This window comes from Sinohyriopsis cumingii, chromosome 1 (genome assembly GCF_028554795.1).
Source record: "Sinohyriopsis cumingii isolate HCF-2022 chromosome 1, ASM2855479v2, whole genome shotgun sequence".
NCBI classification, from domain to species: Eukaryota; Metazoa; Mollusca; class Bivalvia; order Unionida; family Unionidae; genus Sinohyriopsis; species Sinohyriopsis cumingii.
In genome coordinates this window covers 172,002,245-172,020,241 of record NC_142961.1, presented here as the reverse complement: position 1 = coordinate 172,020,241, position 17,997 = coordinate 172,002,245, and the positions used below count along the sequence as shown (strand labels likewise).

At 34.0% G+C, this 17,997-nt stretch overlaps 1 protein-coding gene across 1 annotated transcript in view; it reads right to left on the bottom strand.

Annotated features, from left to right (window-relative positions):
* The window catches only part of LOC149808387 (acid phosphatase type 7-like), a 78,010-nt gene that overhangs the window by 39,922 nt on the left and 20,091 nt on the right, over positions 1–17,997 (bottom strand). The window contains exons 3-6 of the mRNA XM_089976538.1: positions 17,162–17,347; positions 11,688–11,713; positions 6,263–6,360; positions 1,156–1,224 (exon numbers count right to left, since the gene is read on the bottom strand). Coding sequence (XP_089832664.1) covers positions 1,156–1,224; positions 6,263–6,360; positions 11,688–11,713; positions 17,162–17,347 — 379 coding nt within the window. The remainder of the gene's footprint in view (positions 1–1,155; positions 1,225–6,262; positions 6,361–11,687; positions 11,714–17,161; positions 17,348–17,997) is intronic.

Here is a 17,997-nt window from a genome sequence, read left to right as displayed (position 1 = left end):
AGCTCATCTAGGAGAAGGAAAACTCCGATTCCAAACCTCTGCTGCCTTGTGGCTATACCCACTCATGGGAAAGGCTAAAGGAGTAAACCCCGACAGAAAATCCAGAGATGGAGTCCCTAAGGTGGTCTGACATTGACTTCAATGTCATTCCGGCAACTCCTGCAATGCTGTTGGTGCCAAGCTGTATCAGACTCCCCTCCCTCTGTCACCATCAATGGGTACAACTTGGAAGTTGTTAAGAACTTTACATACCTCGGGTCTAACATCTCCAGCTCACTCTCCATTGTTTCTGAGGTGAACAGCAGGATTGCCAAGGCAGCAGCTGTGATGGCCAGACTTAACCAGAGGGTCTAGAACAACCCCAACTTCACAGAGAAGACCAAACTGCGTGTCTACCAAGCCTGCATGATCACCTCACTTCTCTACAGCAGCGAAACATGGACCACATATGTAAGACATGAGAGGAAACTCAACAGCTTCCACCTGAGATGTCTGTGGCGCATTCTGCACATCCAGTGGCAGGACAAAGTACCCAACACAGAGGTTCTAGAATGCACCAACATGAACAGCATGTTCTCCATTCTCAGCGAGAGGCACCTTCGCTGGCTTGGCCATGTCAAGAGAATGGACCCAGGCCACATTCCCAAGGACCTGTTATATGGGGAGTTAGCAGAAGGTGCATGACCAACTGGACGACCACATCTGCACTACAAAGATGTATGCGAGAAGGATATGAAGATAGCAAACATCAATGTCAACGACTGGGAGAGCTGTGCAAACAACCGTCCCAGCTGGCGTCTAGCTGTCAGGCAGGGAGTTCAAAACGCAGAGGAAGAGAGAAAAATAAAACAAGCAGAAAAGAGAGCTAGAAAGAAGGATAAACAAAAGCTTACTTTGGAGCTACGCCATCGTTTCCCGTAGACGGACGGATGCCAAGATGTCTAACTAAGCTGGATCAGGTGATATCACAAAACTATTTTGCACTTTATATCAACTGAAACAGATTGTATGGTAACACAAAATATGCATATTCCCTGGTGTTACTGTAGATGTCTTGTCGAATGAGCAGATGTTATAATAGTATATAAAAAAACATCCACTGACCATATTATCCATGCATTAAATGGTGAAATAATAATTAAGTGTGTGTGTTACCTGTAAAACATGTTGTATCCATCTTCATCTCCTGGCATCATAAACCTGTTCTTATAATGGGAAAAGTTACTGAAAAAGGAAATTTAAAATAAATAAATAATGTTTCTCCAAATATACTTACCAAATCACATGAACATTAGAAAATTACTCTCAGCTACCTCTGAATTCAACCCTCAATATACAATAATTCCATTCATATATATGATACCTCCCTTCATCTATATGATATATAGATGAAAATACATTTTTATCTTTCTAGTAGGCTGGATTTGGAGAGAGCAGAAATTTCCTAATGTTAAGGAGATCAGGTTGTGAATTTCATGGATAAAAAGGGAATAGTGAGAAAATGTTAATCTCATTTCTTTCTGAAAGATGAAACTCACACCATGCATCCAAACATTTTTCACTTGCCTTATAAGATATATGTACATAATTGACTATTATATAAACAGCATCAGCTTAAATTGAACATTTTTGGGAATCTCAAACAAAAATATGTATAACTGTCATTTACAAAACCTGTCTAATATGTAAAAAAAAGTCTTTCTAACCAAACTCTCCATTCTCACTGCATATAAAAGAACCCTTTCTAACCAAACTCTCTATTCTCACGCATATTAGGAACATTTTACTTTGCCACAATAAAAGTGGCAAATTTTCTCATAGAAATGTTTCATTTTGTATATCAGCACTTAAACAAATATTCAAACAAGCCATAGGATTCTGAAAAAATAAAAAATTAAAATGCTGACTTGATTCTTGAATAATCACTCAAAACTCAAATGTCAGTACGTGCTTTCAGCATCTCTAACCCATACTAATGGTGTTAGTCGTGCTTGCATCTCTAACCCATACTGATGGTGCTAGTAGTCATGCCTGCATCTCTAACCCATACTGATGGTGCTAGTAGTCATGCCTGCATCTCTAACCCATACTGATGGTGCTAGTAGTCATGCCTGCATCTCTAACCCATATTAAAAATGTTTTTAGTCATGCCTGCATCTCTAAACCATGCTACCATATTTACCATATATGTTGGAACACCATATTTGTTGAGGCACCATAAATTAATTTTAAAAGTATTTTTTTTGTGCACTGTATGTTCTGGGACACATCGTTGATTTTAGTCGTAAGTTGTGGGACACCTTTTAAATCATTCGAAAATTACATTTCAGAAAATGCACTTCAACTGAAATTTTATTTTAAAACATAAAACTGTGTACCTGAGATAAAACTCTTTAATCCACTTCGGCAACAGCTCATCAACACAACACTTCTCCTGCACATGTACAATCCATTCTTTCGGTGCAAGAATACTTTTTCTTAGCTTTCTTGTACCTTGAAAAGTTGTTAGAGGCAACATATCACCTGCAGCAGAAACTGCAAGGACTAAAGTCAGATTTTTTCAAATCTGCACGAGTCCTGCTAATTTTCACACTTTTGACCCCCATCTTATCATCAGTCCATTCAGGAATGCGATCAAAGTACACTAGAATTTCATCCATGTTAACGATCATGTTGTTGGCGAAATTATCTGCTTCTCCTCTGGCTTTCATGACGTCATCACATGATTTTATTTTCTCCAAATATTCTGGGCGACGCTGGGTCATCGATGAACAAAGCACTATATTGTGTCACTTTAAAAATTGTTCCAATGTTTCAATTTATTTCAAAATTCCTGTGAATACTGGTGAAAAGGAACCAAAGTTATCTTCCATATCTTGGCTGTCTTTGTATATTCCACACAAAAAAAAACATCGGCACACTTAAAAGAATCCAAAAGTTGGCTTCCGAGGTCAGCTTGCTTTGCAATAAAATAACCTTTTTATTGATATCCTTCAAAAAAAAGAAGAAAAACCGGCTTCAGAGTCAGCTTCCTTTGTAATAAAAACAACCTTTGTCTTTGATGTCGTGTTGGAAAGTTCAAAGAAGGAGTTTATTGCTCGGTGCTAGCTGTGTTTATTCACGACCCAGGCTTCTATGTGCTTGGCATCTGAAGTTATAATTAATAAAAATCGGTACACAGTATATACAGCAAAAACTTGCTTTAATGATACTTTTGTAACCCATGCTGGCGAAAAGATTGTCACTTGCACTCAAGTGAATGTGTTTTCAAATAATGATTTTTATTTTCAAGATACTGTCATATAGTTGACCTGGATATAATTCAATCTTGGTTATTTGCACCTAACACCATGTCATGTGTGAACAGCAGTTGTCTTCAATATAATGGTTGATTATTTCCCTCTCACTCACAAAATCATCTGCTTCTCTTCTGGTCTTCACAAATTCAACACACGATTTTATTTTCTCCACATATTCTGGGCGATACTTGGCCATCGATGCTGTCTGTGCACAAAGCACTATATTGTGTCACTTTAAAAAACATTGTTCCATTGCTTCAATTTATTTTCGAAATTCCGATGAATACCGGTGAAAAGGAACCAAAGTTATATTCCATATCTCGGCCATCTTTGTATATTACTTTTAAAAAATAGGCATGCTTAAAAGAATCCAAAGTCTGCTTCCAATGTTGGCTTGCTTTACAATAAATAAACCTTTCTATTGATATCCTTTAAAAATAACCCACCACTTCAAAGTATCCAAAGTCAACTTCCAAGGTCGGCTTGCTTTGTAATAAAAATAACCTTTATCTTTGATGTCCTGTTGATAAGTTCAAAGAAGGAGTTTACTGCTGGCTGTAAGTTGTGTTTATTCACCACCCAGGCTTCTATGTGCTTGGCATCTTCAGTTATAATTAATACGAAGGAGCATTGATGTCTGCGTGTATATATTATACACAGCAATAACTTGTTTTAATGATACTTTTGTAACATGTGCTGGCGAAAAGATTGCCACTTGCACTCAAGTGAATGAGTTTTCAAATAATGATTTTTATTTGTGAGATACTGTCATACAGTAAACCTGGATACAATTCAATCTTGGTTAGTTTGCATCTAACAACATGTCATGGGTGAATGACAGTTTTCTTCAAGATATCAGTTGATTATTTCCCTCTTGTTTGCGATTTTGCTGGATCCAGTCAAAATATTCAAACCTTTGAGCACAACCAAACATGATTTGTTTCTAAATGTTCATGTCAATGAACAACATGTCTTGTTATCAGACATAAGCAATACATGCTACAGTATGGAAGCCTATGCTACATATATGGATTTCGTGGATATATTTTATTCTTTAATGCTCATGTTCAAATAAAAGGAATAAATGATAACAATACAAGGTTAGTTTCTTCCTTTTTATTATCAAATAAGCATTTTGTTTATCTATTTTATTGCAACGTGCAATGGGGGGGAAGCACAAATGCATTACAAATTTATATCGTTTCTTAAGTCTTCGGTCATATGACCTAGATGACAGAAGTTTCACCATAAGTTCTGGGACAGGAAAAAAAAGAATTATTTGATTGTGTCCCAATATATATGGTAAATATGGTAATAGTGTTAGAAGTCATGTCTGCATCTCTAAACCATATTAACGGTGTTAATCATGACTGCATCTCTAAACTATTCTAATGGAATTAGTCATGCCTGCATCTCAAACCCATACTGCAAATGTTAGTCGTGCCTGCATCTCTAACCCATTCTTAAAATATCAGTCATGCATGCATCACTAACCCATGCTAAAAATGTCAGTCATGCCCGCATTTCTAAACCATACTAATGGTGTTAATCATGCCTGCATTTCTAATCCATACTAATGGCGTTAATCATGCCTTCATTTCTAATCCATACTAATGGTGTTAATCATGCCTTCATTTCTAATCCATATGCTAATGGTGTTCATTATGCCTTCATTTCTAATCCATATGCTAATGGTGTTAATCATGCCTTCATTTCTAATCCATACTAATGGTGTTAATCATGCCTTCATTTCTAATCCATACTAATGGTGTTAATCATGCCTTCATTTCTAATCCATACTAATGATGTTAATCATGCCTTCATTTCTAATCCATACTAATGGTGTTAATCATGCCTTCATTTCTAATCCATACTAATGGTGTTAATTATGCCTGCATTTCTAATCTATATAATAATGGTGTTAATTATGCCTGCACTTCTAATCCATACAACTGGTGCTAACCATGCCTGCATTTCTAAACTATACTATGTTCTGGGTCCAGTCCATTATGAATCGTACCACACCTCCTGTCTTTAAAAGTATTTACCTAACACAGTTAGAATCTAGCTGAGAATGATTTAATTTCTTCACACCTTAAAAATTTCAAACCAAAACTTGTTCCATCAGCGCAAACTTTAGCAATTCAGTACAAAAAATTATGAACATCAATTGCAATATTAAAGAAATTATATTTTTAATATACATTATAAGGTGCATGTCTGTAATGTGGATGCTTGTGCAGGTAAAATAAAAATCAGTACATCTATATTGTATACAATGTGCATCATACCAACTGCTATAACCAGTAAAATTAAAAAAATGGGAATGTAATGATGGACAAAATTCTCTGAATCATACAAATGTCATTTAAGTACAATATGGATCTTTGTTTGCTAATTATATGCCACACATTTCAAAATAATGCAGTCTGAAAAATACAAATTCAAGTCCTATTAAGTATCATTACATTTAAAGTAATAATTAAAATATTCAGAAGACAATACTTCTGTTACCCAAATCAATGATGAATACAAATAAAAATATCAGTGTAAAATAATGGGTGATAGTTTTAACTGTAAGGTGCATGGCTGTGATGTGGATACTCCCACTTCTAAAAAGAAAGTCAGTATATCTATACTGGATACACCATACAAGATAGCTGCCACTTTAATTACAACTATAACAGACAGTCATAAAACTGCAGTAATAAAATTCTCTAATCATAATTATGTCATAAGTGGATTATTGATTTTTATTGTTTTTATATTGTACACTAAACATTCTACAATAATGCTGCAATGTGAATAATTTATATTTAGATGGTATATTCCAATAATATATACTTAATAATTATTCCCTTGGTTTTGACATTTAAATAGTATATACTTACTAACATGGTTTTGATATTTCAAAAATATATACTTACTAACATGGTTTTGATAGTTAAATAACATATACTTACTAACGTTCCTCATGGTTTCCAGGACAAGTCATATATGGAAGAATGGAGGCAATCGGCTGAACTTGCCTCATAAACTCATCTCCAATGCTTCCATTATCCTGTACATAAAATGATTATATAAGAACTGAACCTCATATTTTATAGAATTTACCAAGTCATGAAGCTTCAAAATTGATCACACACTTCATGAACTGTCACAGCAAAAGATATAAGGTTTGAAAATCAACTAAACACAATATAAACAGCCATAGTGAAGCAAAGGCTATTCACGCACAGTCTGTAATCAATTAACAACTTCTTTAATCCTATGCTTATTGCTACATATAATTATAAACAACCAAAAAAATTAACCTCCAGAATAAAAAAATGAACTATGTTTTCAAAACTACTGACAAATATTATCAAATAACATATGAGGTGTGCAAGAATAGAAAAATTGTCCCTTTTGAGGTTTTTAACTAACAATTTCAAGTTCTGCATCACATGATGTGATTTTAACCAATTTTTATAAAACCTTGGTTTTATAAAACTTTGAACATCACTATACAGTTATAATGATACAAGTATCGTTTAAAAAACCAACTCATCCCATCAGCTACCTATTTTAACTCCAACACTTTTAATGTACTTTTTACCATATCCCTGGGGAACAGAGCAATATTACAATGAAACTTCTCAAAACTGAAACCTCAGTATAACAGAATCCTCTCCAGACTGAAAAATATTTGAAGTCTTGAATTTTTCCTACCTTAATATTATCTTTTTTCTCATTAAATTAAAACCTCTTAATTCAAAATACCAAAAACAGATTTCGATCCCAAATTTCAATTTTACAACCCCTCCCAATCAAACTGAATTTTACATTAAACTTTAAAATGAACTGTAGTTGCAGAATTCCTGACAATGCTGGAACAGATTAATTTCAGTTAGCATGTACTGTAGTACACTTCTCTGTGAGACGAGGACCCATAAAATGTTCAAAAGGCACATGAGGTTACAACAATACTTGACTTGTATGCCGACACAGATTAGGGCTGACAATAGGCTAATCTAAGTTTTTGCACTATAAAAAGGCTCCAGCTTTTAAGGCAAATTATTAATAACTTAATGCTTCAGGGTACACCATTTAAGAAAGATTATGTTTATTTGCTTATTATCATAATGTGATTGATACTCTTCATTCCTATACACGATTAACAGAATATTTTTTGTTTGTATTATATTAAAATTAAATGTCAGGGCTTTATTAACTAGGTATATGGCCTCACTTTTGAGGCTTTGCCAAGGGAACATTTCTGCATCATGATAAAAACTTGTGTGATGGTAACATGAATTTTCTAAGTTCTTTTCGAAATATTTTGGTTGATTTTTATAAAGATCTAAAAGTTTCGGACATGAAAACAAAACTTTCTGAATTTTAGTCCCAGGGAATTATCACATGCAATCCTGCAGATGATAAAGATGGAAAACTTATAAGTAATCAGAGACCAATTTCACGGCTTAATGTAGACTATAAAAAGAGCAAGTTTCAATAGTTATTAAGCTAAAGAAGCTCCTACCTTCTCTTATAAATGGTAATCAGAAAGGTTTTATGAAAGGGAGATTTATGGGTCAAAACACTATAATTTTTTGTGATTTCATGAACTACTTGTACAAAACAGATCAGTCTGGCCATTATTAATTGATTCTGAAAAATCACTGGACTCAGTTGAGTGGGACTTGTTGGAAAGTCCTCTGAAATCTTTTAACTTTTGCTGATTTTATCTGTCAATGTATTCTGCAACAAGTCCAGTACAGTATTTTTAACAATGGTCATCTGTCTCAGTTCTTTCATTTAGAGAGAGGTTGCCATCAAAGAAATCCATCAGCCCCATAGCTGTTTATTACAGGAATAGAACATCCCAGGAATAATAGAAATGTCACTGTTATCTTTTATAATGACAGAGAATTTAAACTGGATTGTTATGCAGATTATGCCTTTTTACTATAGGATGGTTCTCCAGTCTTTACAGTCTACCATCAAAACCCATGGAATTTGCATCTGTCTCTGGTTTGCATTGTAAAATATTAAAATCAAAAGCCAATTAGATAGGAAAGAACAAATTTTCAGAAGAAAAAAAAAGCCTAGACACTGAAATGTTTAGGTCTTTTTCACTTTTAGGAATAGTGTTCTCTTTAAACCTAGACAATATGCTAGAATTAAATTATGTGAAGAAATTAAAGTTAAAAAAACTTCTGGATTGTTGGATGAAGAGAAATCTTACTGGAAAAAAAAACTTTGATAAAGTCACTGATTTCGCAAAAATTTATTAATTTATTATCTGCATTGCCCAGTCCTCCATTATACATAAAAAATGAATTGAACTATTTCTAAAATATTTATTTAGAGTGGCAAAACTGAAAGGGTTAAAGGAGATATACTATAGCCTTTTCTAGAGATGGTGGTCAAGGCATGGTTTATGTTCACTCTTTTATAAAACAAAAGATCACTTGGATTAAACACCATATTACAAATGAAGAAAGAATTTGACAGAATGTGGCTACAAAAGTTCTAGGAAAAGTTTAAGAGGAATCCAGATATTAATATTAGGGGAGACAAAATTCACAGAGATTAGTAACTGTATTAATAACAGATTTTAGCAACATGTTATCCTTGCCTTAACAAGACAGAAAAATGAGCCCTCATCAGTGAAAGAATCCTTGTCTCAGGACATTCTAAATTTCAATATTAATAATATTTATTCCTATACAAAATGGCAGTCAAACAGAATGATGTGTCCAAAATCTTTTGATAATCAAGGATCATTCTTACATTTTGAAGCACTGCATCAAAAAGCTCACACTAATAATTTCATTGAATATTGCTCAATTGTTTTAAAAACATAACAGGTCAATGGAAAAGACAAATAAATAGTTCTATTAACAAGGGAAACACTCTAAATAAATTCAGATTTTTTTAAACTCTTTTTTACTGTTAATAAATAAATAAGATTTTAAAAACTGTATATTAAGATTTGGTGGAGAGTACAATAAAATAACTTATGGAAAACGTGGCATGGTCAAGATAATTAATGTGGAAACATGGATAAAAATCTCTAATACAGCAAAGAAATGCACCAAAAATATAACCATTACTGCCTTTTGAGTTTGAATTCATACACAGAATTATTTTACGTGTGTGTGTGTGATTTAGATTTTTAACACAGAATTAAAAATTTCAAACATACTGCTACAATGTCTACAGTGTGGCAGTTTATAGTGACGTCTGGCAATGAGGCATCATGCCACAGGCATGTAGGATTATGTTCCACTCAGTTACATTATCCTGACCCCTGGCCGACCAGTCACTTACCACACTAACCTCTTAATGCTGAGCACCAAGCAAGGCAGCTACTTGCACCATTTTTATAAGACTTTGGTATGATTCAGCCATGGGTTCAAACCCAAGACCCTCTGCATCTGAGGTGGATGCTCTAACCACTTAGTCCACCAGAGCAGTCCACAGAATTATTGTAATTAATCAGTTTTTGACCAAAACAAATTTTATTGATGTTGATAAATGTAATTTTGGAAACAAGACACTGAAAATAGTGAACACTTATTTTATGATTTCCCAGTTATCAAAGAGTTGTGGAAATCCTTTAATTCAGTGATTAAAAATTATTTATCAAATAATTTCAAAAAGAGATGTACATGAGCAGCTTTCTTGAAGCCATCTTTCCATCTTTTAATTCCAATGACCTTGATATATGATCTTTTACCCCAAATTTTAACAGGTATCTTTCTTGTTTCAAATGAAAGGTATCCATAATTTTTAGTCAAAGCATCTATAAAGAACTCAAGATATTGTGCAGAAACCATTTTTCTTTAGAACGAACATCACCTTAACTTTTAACTTAGTATTTTTCCACAGTATCTTATCTCAAATGTAAAGCAATTCAAAACTCTGGTCAAGGTATCTGGTATACAAGTCAAGTTATCATGTGCAAAGAGTCTTCCTTCTTTCAATCTTTGACCTTGACCTTTGATCTTGAGCTCAAAACAAATCATTTTTCCTTGCCACAAATGCATGCTTCATACAAAATTTGTCAGCAGTAGAAGAAAATAGGACATGGATGGACAAGATAACATGCTATATTAAACATTATGGTGCCATGATACAATGAGGTAAGAACTTCATATCATGGATAATAATAAGAATCATGAAGTCAAACAACAAATCATCATTAAGCTGTACTTTTGCTGATTGTTTAAATGAACAATGGAATGAGCATTTAATGAAAGCTCTATTAGCATGTTGTATAATGAGCATTCATAGAGATCTATAAACACTGTATAATGAGCATTCTACAAGAAATCTATTAGCATATTGTGTAATAAGCATTCTATAAGAGATATATTAGCATGTTGTATAATGAGCATTCTATGAGAGATCTATTAACATGTTGTATAATGCGTATTCTACAAGAGATCCATTAGCATGTTGTATAATGAGCATTCTATGAGAGATCTATTAGCATGTTCTATAATGAGCATTCTACAAGAAATCTATTAGCATGTTGTGTAATGAGCATTCTATGAGAGATCTATTAGCATGTTGTTTAATGAGCATTCTATGAGAGATCTATTAGCATGTTGTATAATGAGCATTCTATGAGATCTATTAGCATGGTGTATAATGAGCATTCTATGAGATCTATTAACATGTTGTATAATGAACATCATATGTGAGATTTATTAGTATACTGTATCATTAGCATTCTATGAGAGATTTATTAGTATGTTTTGTATAATGAGCATTCTATGAGATCTTTTCTGGTTTTTTGTTTTCTGTTCAGCAGCCTATATATGGAACATGTAAATTTATGCTTTTGGTTCATGTTTTGCATCAATTTAACAATTATGACAGCAAGTTTATTTAAATATTCAGGATTTTCCTATCAAAGTTTCCCCATTAAGGATTAAGCTGTAGTGAAATTTATGTGTTTGTAGCTGATCACAGGTAAATTAATACTGTGGAGACTTACAGTCCCGTAGTAAAGGTAAACATGTCTATTTCGTATTTCATCCCATAAAAGTAAGAAAGTGGGCTTATACTTCAATGTGTCACTTATTTTCAATAACAACCTATTTTCAAGGTTAACATCTTTTGCAAAGCCATGCAATTTTGCTACATCAAACAAAGAAAAATGTTAACATTTTCATAAAGTTCAATGAATAATTTCTTTTATTTTTCCATTAATTGGATCAAAGATTTAGTAAAATGATGACCATTAATTCTGACCTCTTTACGTTCCCTATGCCCCCTATTTTTCCATCACCTCATTCTGATATGGGAGAGAATTCACTTAGCCCTAAAATTTTAGTCAAGCATGGACCCTGGTACGATGTGAGTTTATCATCAGATGCAAAAATCTATACTTACTGAATCCATGTCATATGCAAAATCACCTGAAAAACAAATTTAACACATAGACTTGCACAGTCATATCTCTCCCATGCAATCATGTTTCCTTGTCAAGTTTTCCCCATATTTAACTAGGGGTGTGAAATGATTATTTGATAAATTGTTAATTTTTCCATATCAATACAAGAGATGAACATTCAATACAAAATGATAATTACCTACACAAGTTACTTTAATCTTCAGCAGTCATGATAATCTTCAGCAGTTGTGATAATCTTCAGCAGTCATGATAATCTTCAGCATTCATGATAATATTCAGCAGCTGTGATAATATTCAGCAGTCATGATAATCTTTAGCAGTTGTGATAATATTCAGTAGTTGTGATAATATTCAGCAGTCATGATAATCTTCAGCAGTTTTGATAATATTCAGCAGTTGTGATAATATTCAGCAGTCATGAATATTTAGTAATTGTTTGCCTTTTCATTCTTTAAATTGAGAATTCATCTGAGCAAAACTATTTACATTACTTATTTGCCTTCTACACAGTAAAAAACACATGGTGACCAATTCACGTGGTCTAAACTCTGCCCAACCTCCATTTTCTGATTCCAGGCTGATTATTTTACCCCATCAGCAAGCTCAGCCACCAATAAGATATATCAAAATAAAGAAGACATTTCAGTTTTGTTCCCCATGTATGATTTAAGTACTCATTTAATAACTGCATCTATGCAAAGTTTCTCTACTGCTTCACATCTTTTCCACTTGTTATTGTGAGGGAGTACTGTACTTGGTCTCTATCACATACCTGCCACATTTCCAGACAGTGCTGGTGTGTTTTAAAAGGCAGGTAATAAGAAAAAATAAGAAAGTCTATATCATGCTATATTTTTATGACTGAGAATTTTTCACTTAAGTTTCATCCCCATTATTTTAATTTTCGCAGTTATAGTGGTTTGTGTTTTGCAAGCTGTAGACAGGAATAGATGTACCAAATTTTATTTTTACATGCAAGAACGTTTTGGTTAAAACCAAGCATATTGTGATGTATATTAGGCCATTCCATCTAATAAAAATATAATGTAGTAGAATATATAATTTCTCATTTTTTATTATATGTCATACATTACAAATTAATGTAATCTGAATTTTTAAAAATGGCTTAATAATATTTTTGTATCATTTTTAATAAGAGATCGTTAAAAATGTTCATGCTTTGACATTTAAAGAGAATTATTTTTATTATTATTATTATCAGAGAAGGGGGCCCGGAGTGGCTGAGTGGTCTAAAGCACTCTCCGTCACAGATCACTGCCATCTCACCTCTGTCTGCGTGGGTTCGAGTCTCGGGCTCGGCCAATGTGGATATGTGAGAAAGCTTGCCAGTAGCTTCTCATGGGTCGGTGGTTCTTTCCGGAGTCTTCCCGGGTTCTTCCTCCACCATTAATACTGGCCGCCATGTATAGCCTATCTTGTGCTGAAAAATGGTGTCAAACCCTATAACAACAACAATTTATAGAGAAGACAGACAAAACAATATACATACGCATGTCGAATCAAAATATACTCCTTAAAATAGTCAGATGACAATACATTTTTACCAGATCAAAAGATAGATACAACTAAAAAAGTAAACAATATTGTGAACTAATGACTGACATTTTATATCATGATTTTAAAATTAAGAAATATAATCAGATTTTGAAATAAAGAAATAATAAATTTTGATATTAATTTATATGTATATCAGATATTCACACATTTATGTAAGAATTATCTTAGCATTATCAGTTCTGATCATGTTTGTCAGTTCTTTTGAATCTGTACAAGGGTAAAATATAGTCTCAAAAGCAAATGAAAAAGCTTAATGCAACTTAAAATGATTGTGGTAATGAAAAAATACCAGGGAATTTTTATTTCTTACTATAACTCATTCTTTTTTATCAGTGTAGTAAAAAATAACACAAGTACTGCTTACTGTTGTGAATCAGCTTCCTTAACACACCTCACCTATATGCAGCTAAAGTCATCCAAATATTCAGATTGATTATTATCTGCACTTAAGAATTTCCCCAAAATGCGAAAGATACAGAATTGAAACAACTCTTCCATACAAACAGCATCTGAATGTCAGCTTTGTATAGAGAAAAAAGAAAATGGCATTTTTGTGACACTGTGATGTAGGTCCATATGACGATGGCTATTTTAAAATTAGTTTTCATTTCTGTGCTCATTAGCAAAAACTGCAGATGACAACACATTACAAATTTGCACATACAAATTTCATGTACTACCCATACTGCAGCTTTTTCTATACTTTAAACACAATTATTTTCATCATAAGCCTTTTCTTAAAACACCACACTAAGGATGTAGGGCTTTCCTTATTAATCCCACACTAAGGACTTAAGGTTTTGTTGTTGTTTTTGTGGGGCTAACGCCATTTTTCAGCACATGATAGGCTATTCTTATACTCCTTCTTGAGAAGTACAGTCTGTTGTTTTATCATCTGAAAATGGCAAGGACAAAGCAAAGGACATAGCAAGTGGGATATAGAGAGTGTGGTGAGAAATTTCAATGTACTAATATCTTTGTATGTTTTGATATCCATCTAATTAATTACATTTAGTCTTTTTTTTGACTCCTGCATGTATTAATCCCGGCTGGGATTAGCAAGCAGTTGACAGAACTGAGCTATACTTACAACGTCTAAACGTTTTACAGTTTAGACATCTGCTCTAAATCACCTAGATTTACACATAGGAACAGCAAAAATTGTTTAAGGGAACCTTAAAATTAACTAGCATTTGAAAGAATAGGTATCTTGACCTGCAAAATTTTCAAAAAAATCAGTTTTTCTCCTTAACAAACATATACATAGTAGTGTGCGACCTGTAATCTTTTGAAGACAGCTCAGCACCTACCTGTGAGAAAATGGATATGGAAACGATGCAACCAAGAACAGTGCCATGGGGGTCTAAACTAAAACAGTATTTTGAAACAATAGTGGAAGATAGGAGATTAGTTGTTTGCCACCCAAAAGGATGCCAGCTGTTAGACTTTGGAGACACACAATCTATGCCAAGGCAAGGAGAAGTTCTAATGGCGCTTAATACCAATGGCAAAAACATATATGTACGCAAATTTAAATTATATCATGAAGTCTATTGACATAAATAACCTAACATTAAATAATATAGATAACCAGATTATTAAATACATATGGAATTTTAAAATGCATTATGTTAATAAAGAAACTTTATACAGGGCCAAAGAAAGGGGGGGGAATAGGAATACCTAGCCCCATACTTTTAAAAGTAACAAATATTTTAAATAGGTTTAAAAGAATAAATACAGATCCTAAATTACCATGGGAGGGAATATACATTTACTGGTTTGGTTTTACACTAAGGAATAGGGAGGATATTTATAAAAACAATCATCTTACTAAATTGCTTGAGAGCCCTAGAAAAATTAAGAGTATTAAAGACTTATTATTTAAATACAGAGATAAAAAAGAACTATGGGAAACTGATGAGAAATTGACTTATACATGGATAAGAGAAGAGATAACGGGAAAAATTTTATGCAAAATAGAAAGAGAACATTTATATATCAATTGGAAAAGAGCATGGGGGCACTGGTCGAAACTAGGCTCCCTAAAAATTCAAAGCCTCTGCTTCAAATACATGCATGATGCGTGGTTGACGGGAGAGGCGGCAGCGAGACGGCATATGGTCAGAGTACCGCCTAAATGTCCACTGTGTAAAAAAGGTCCCTTTACTAAAATACACTACTACACTGCACACAAACAAAAGAAAACAGAGAAAAAGTTATATCTGAAATAAAAAAAACGACACATATAAACAACAAAACATACTGTATTTGGACAGAAATTTCAACAAACAAACACTATACAAAATAATCAACTTTATAGTTTCAACCATAAAATCATGTGGACAAGCTATAATAACAAGATAAAAAATGATATTTCCAACCGTAAGGGAAAGTACGGAGAAGGACATTATGGGGCTATGTCACATGGCACGATGCGAAGTGAACAGGCCCATAAAAGAGTCTGGAAAAGAACCCTTATGGATTGGACCCTTTATACATTTTATACAATATACAGCCCTTTTATTACCCTATCCTATTTAGCATTTATCAAATTACTTTACTAACATTAGTACAGATCATTACTGTACATACGATCCCGAAAGGGAGACAACTATATTATTAACTCTTCTGGCTTTTTGGCATAAATTTCCAATACAAGACAGACCTGCTCGAGATGGGAGACATACAAAAATAAAGAAGTATAAACCTCACCTCGAGCACAGTCTGAATCTTAATATTATACGACAGAGTGGAAAGTTTTAATACACACATATGAACCAATAAGGTTTTAAAAGTAAGCATATAAAAAACACTCTCCGCAAAATTTCAAAATTTTAATGAACACTCCCGGTGTATGGATAAACACGGGAGAAGATAAGACAACTGGGTTATATTTGACATACTTTTGCTGTCCCAACATGAAAACAAAAATAGCACTCAAAACATATAGCACACACACACATAGCAAACATGGGACGTAGGTGACCCTAGCAAGGTTGACCAATCAAACTAGGGAAGAGACCCCAAGAGGATAATATAAATCACTCTTGGACGATCAATCCTATAAACACACTCGGGAAAAATAGAAATACCCCACTCAAAATTTCTAAACCAAAAAGAGTTTTTAAAAACCTTTTAAAAACAACACAAGCAACACACCTTTGGGGGAAACAAAAACACATAAAACCTTTTAAAGCTTTGGCTAAGTAGGGCGGGGCATCTGTCTGGTGCCCCAAAAAAAAATTAAAACAAAAATTTAAAAAAATGATAGGTTATGCATGGCGGCCAGTATTAATAGTGGAGGAAGAACCTGGGAAAACCCCGGGAAGAACCACCGACCCACAAGAAGCTACTGACAAGCTTTCTCACATACCCACATTGGCTGAATCCTAGACTCGAACCCACGCAGACAGAGGTGAGATGGCAGTGATCCGTAACAGAGAGCGCTTTAGACCACTCGGGGCCCCCAACTTAGGGCTTTCTTTATTAACTCCACACTAAGGTCTTGGCGATTTCTTTATTAACCCACACTAAGGACTTAGGGCTTTCTTCATTAGCCCCACACTAAGGACTTGGGGCTTTCTTTCTTAACCCCACACTAAGGACCTGGGGCTTTCTTTATTAACCCACACTAAGGACGTAGGGCTTTCTTTCTTAACCCCACACTAAGGACTTAGGGCTTTTGTTATTAACCCCACGCTAAGAAGGACTTGGGGCTTTCTTTATTAACCCCATACTATGGACTTAGGCCTTTCTTTATCAACTCGACATTAAGGACTTAGGCTTCTTTATTAATCCTCTGACACCTCCCCTCCCATTTTTTTCCAACTAGAAGTGTCATAAAGTATGTGACTTCTAAACACGTACTCACCTACATGCAGTATTGCATCATACATGCCCATCTCTGCTTCCTTCTGTAGCCTGGGCAGTGACTGGGCATTTATGTTGCCCATGTCACCAAACATGGCAATTCGTGGGCTCCAATTTGAGTCTTCCAGTCTGTTTGTGAAGTAAAATACCTCACTCCATCCAAACTGAGGGCTACCACAATGGTACACTGTACAATAAAATATGAAGAAAAACCTTTCAATAAAACTAAAACATCATGTCTATTAAATAGTCACCTCTCTTAAACAGACACATTTATATAATACTTTGGATTATGTGGCTGGTATCTCAGGAGACTTTTCTCATGACCAAAAGGCAGCTGTTTAAACTACATAATTAAGTATTCAAAGCATGTTTTAGGATATTAGATGTTGGTTGGCATGTACACGAATAATCCAAGTTTCCTCTGACACTGTATTAAATATCTGGACAGTTATATTGTGATGAGAGTTTGGCGCATCCTTATCAGAAAGTTGGAATTCTCCAAAAAACATGTGGTAATATAGGATATTAGCTTTACATAGCAACTAGCATAATCAAATGACCTTGTATCAACTCTTACCTACCTGAAATTGACAACCAGATAGTTTAGAGCTATTAATTCATAACAATAAAGATATATTTTAGTCTCTGACACTTGAGACAAAACTAGTGTTTAAAAAGTGAACCTTCCATCTGTCAATTTCTCACAATGCCTGGTCATATGATCCAAAATCTCACAGCCTAGATTTTATTTGATTTCAAACAATCACATCATACAAGCAATGAAGAAAAATGATACTCTGTGTGCATTCCAATACGAGACAACAAGATTTGCTG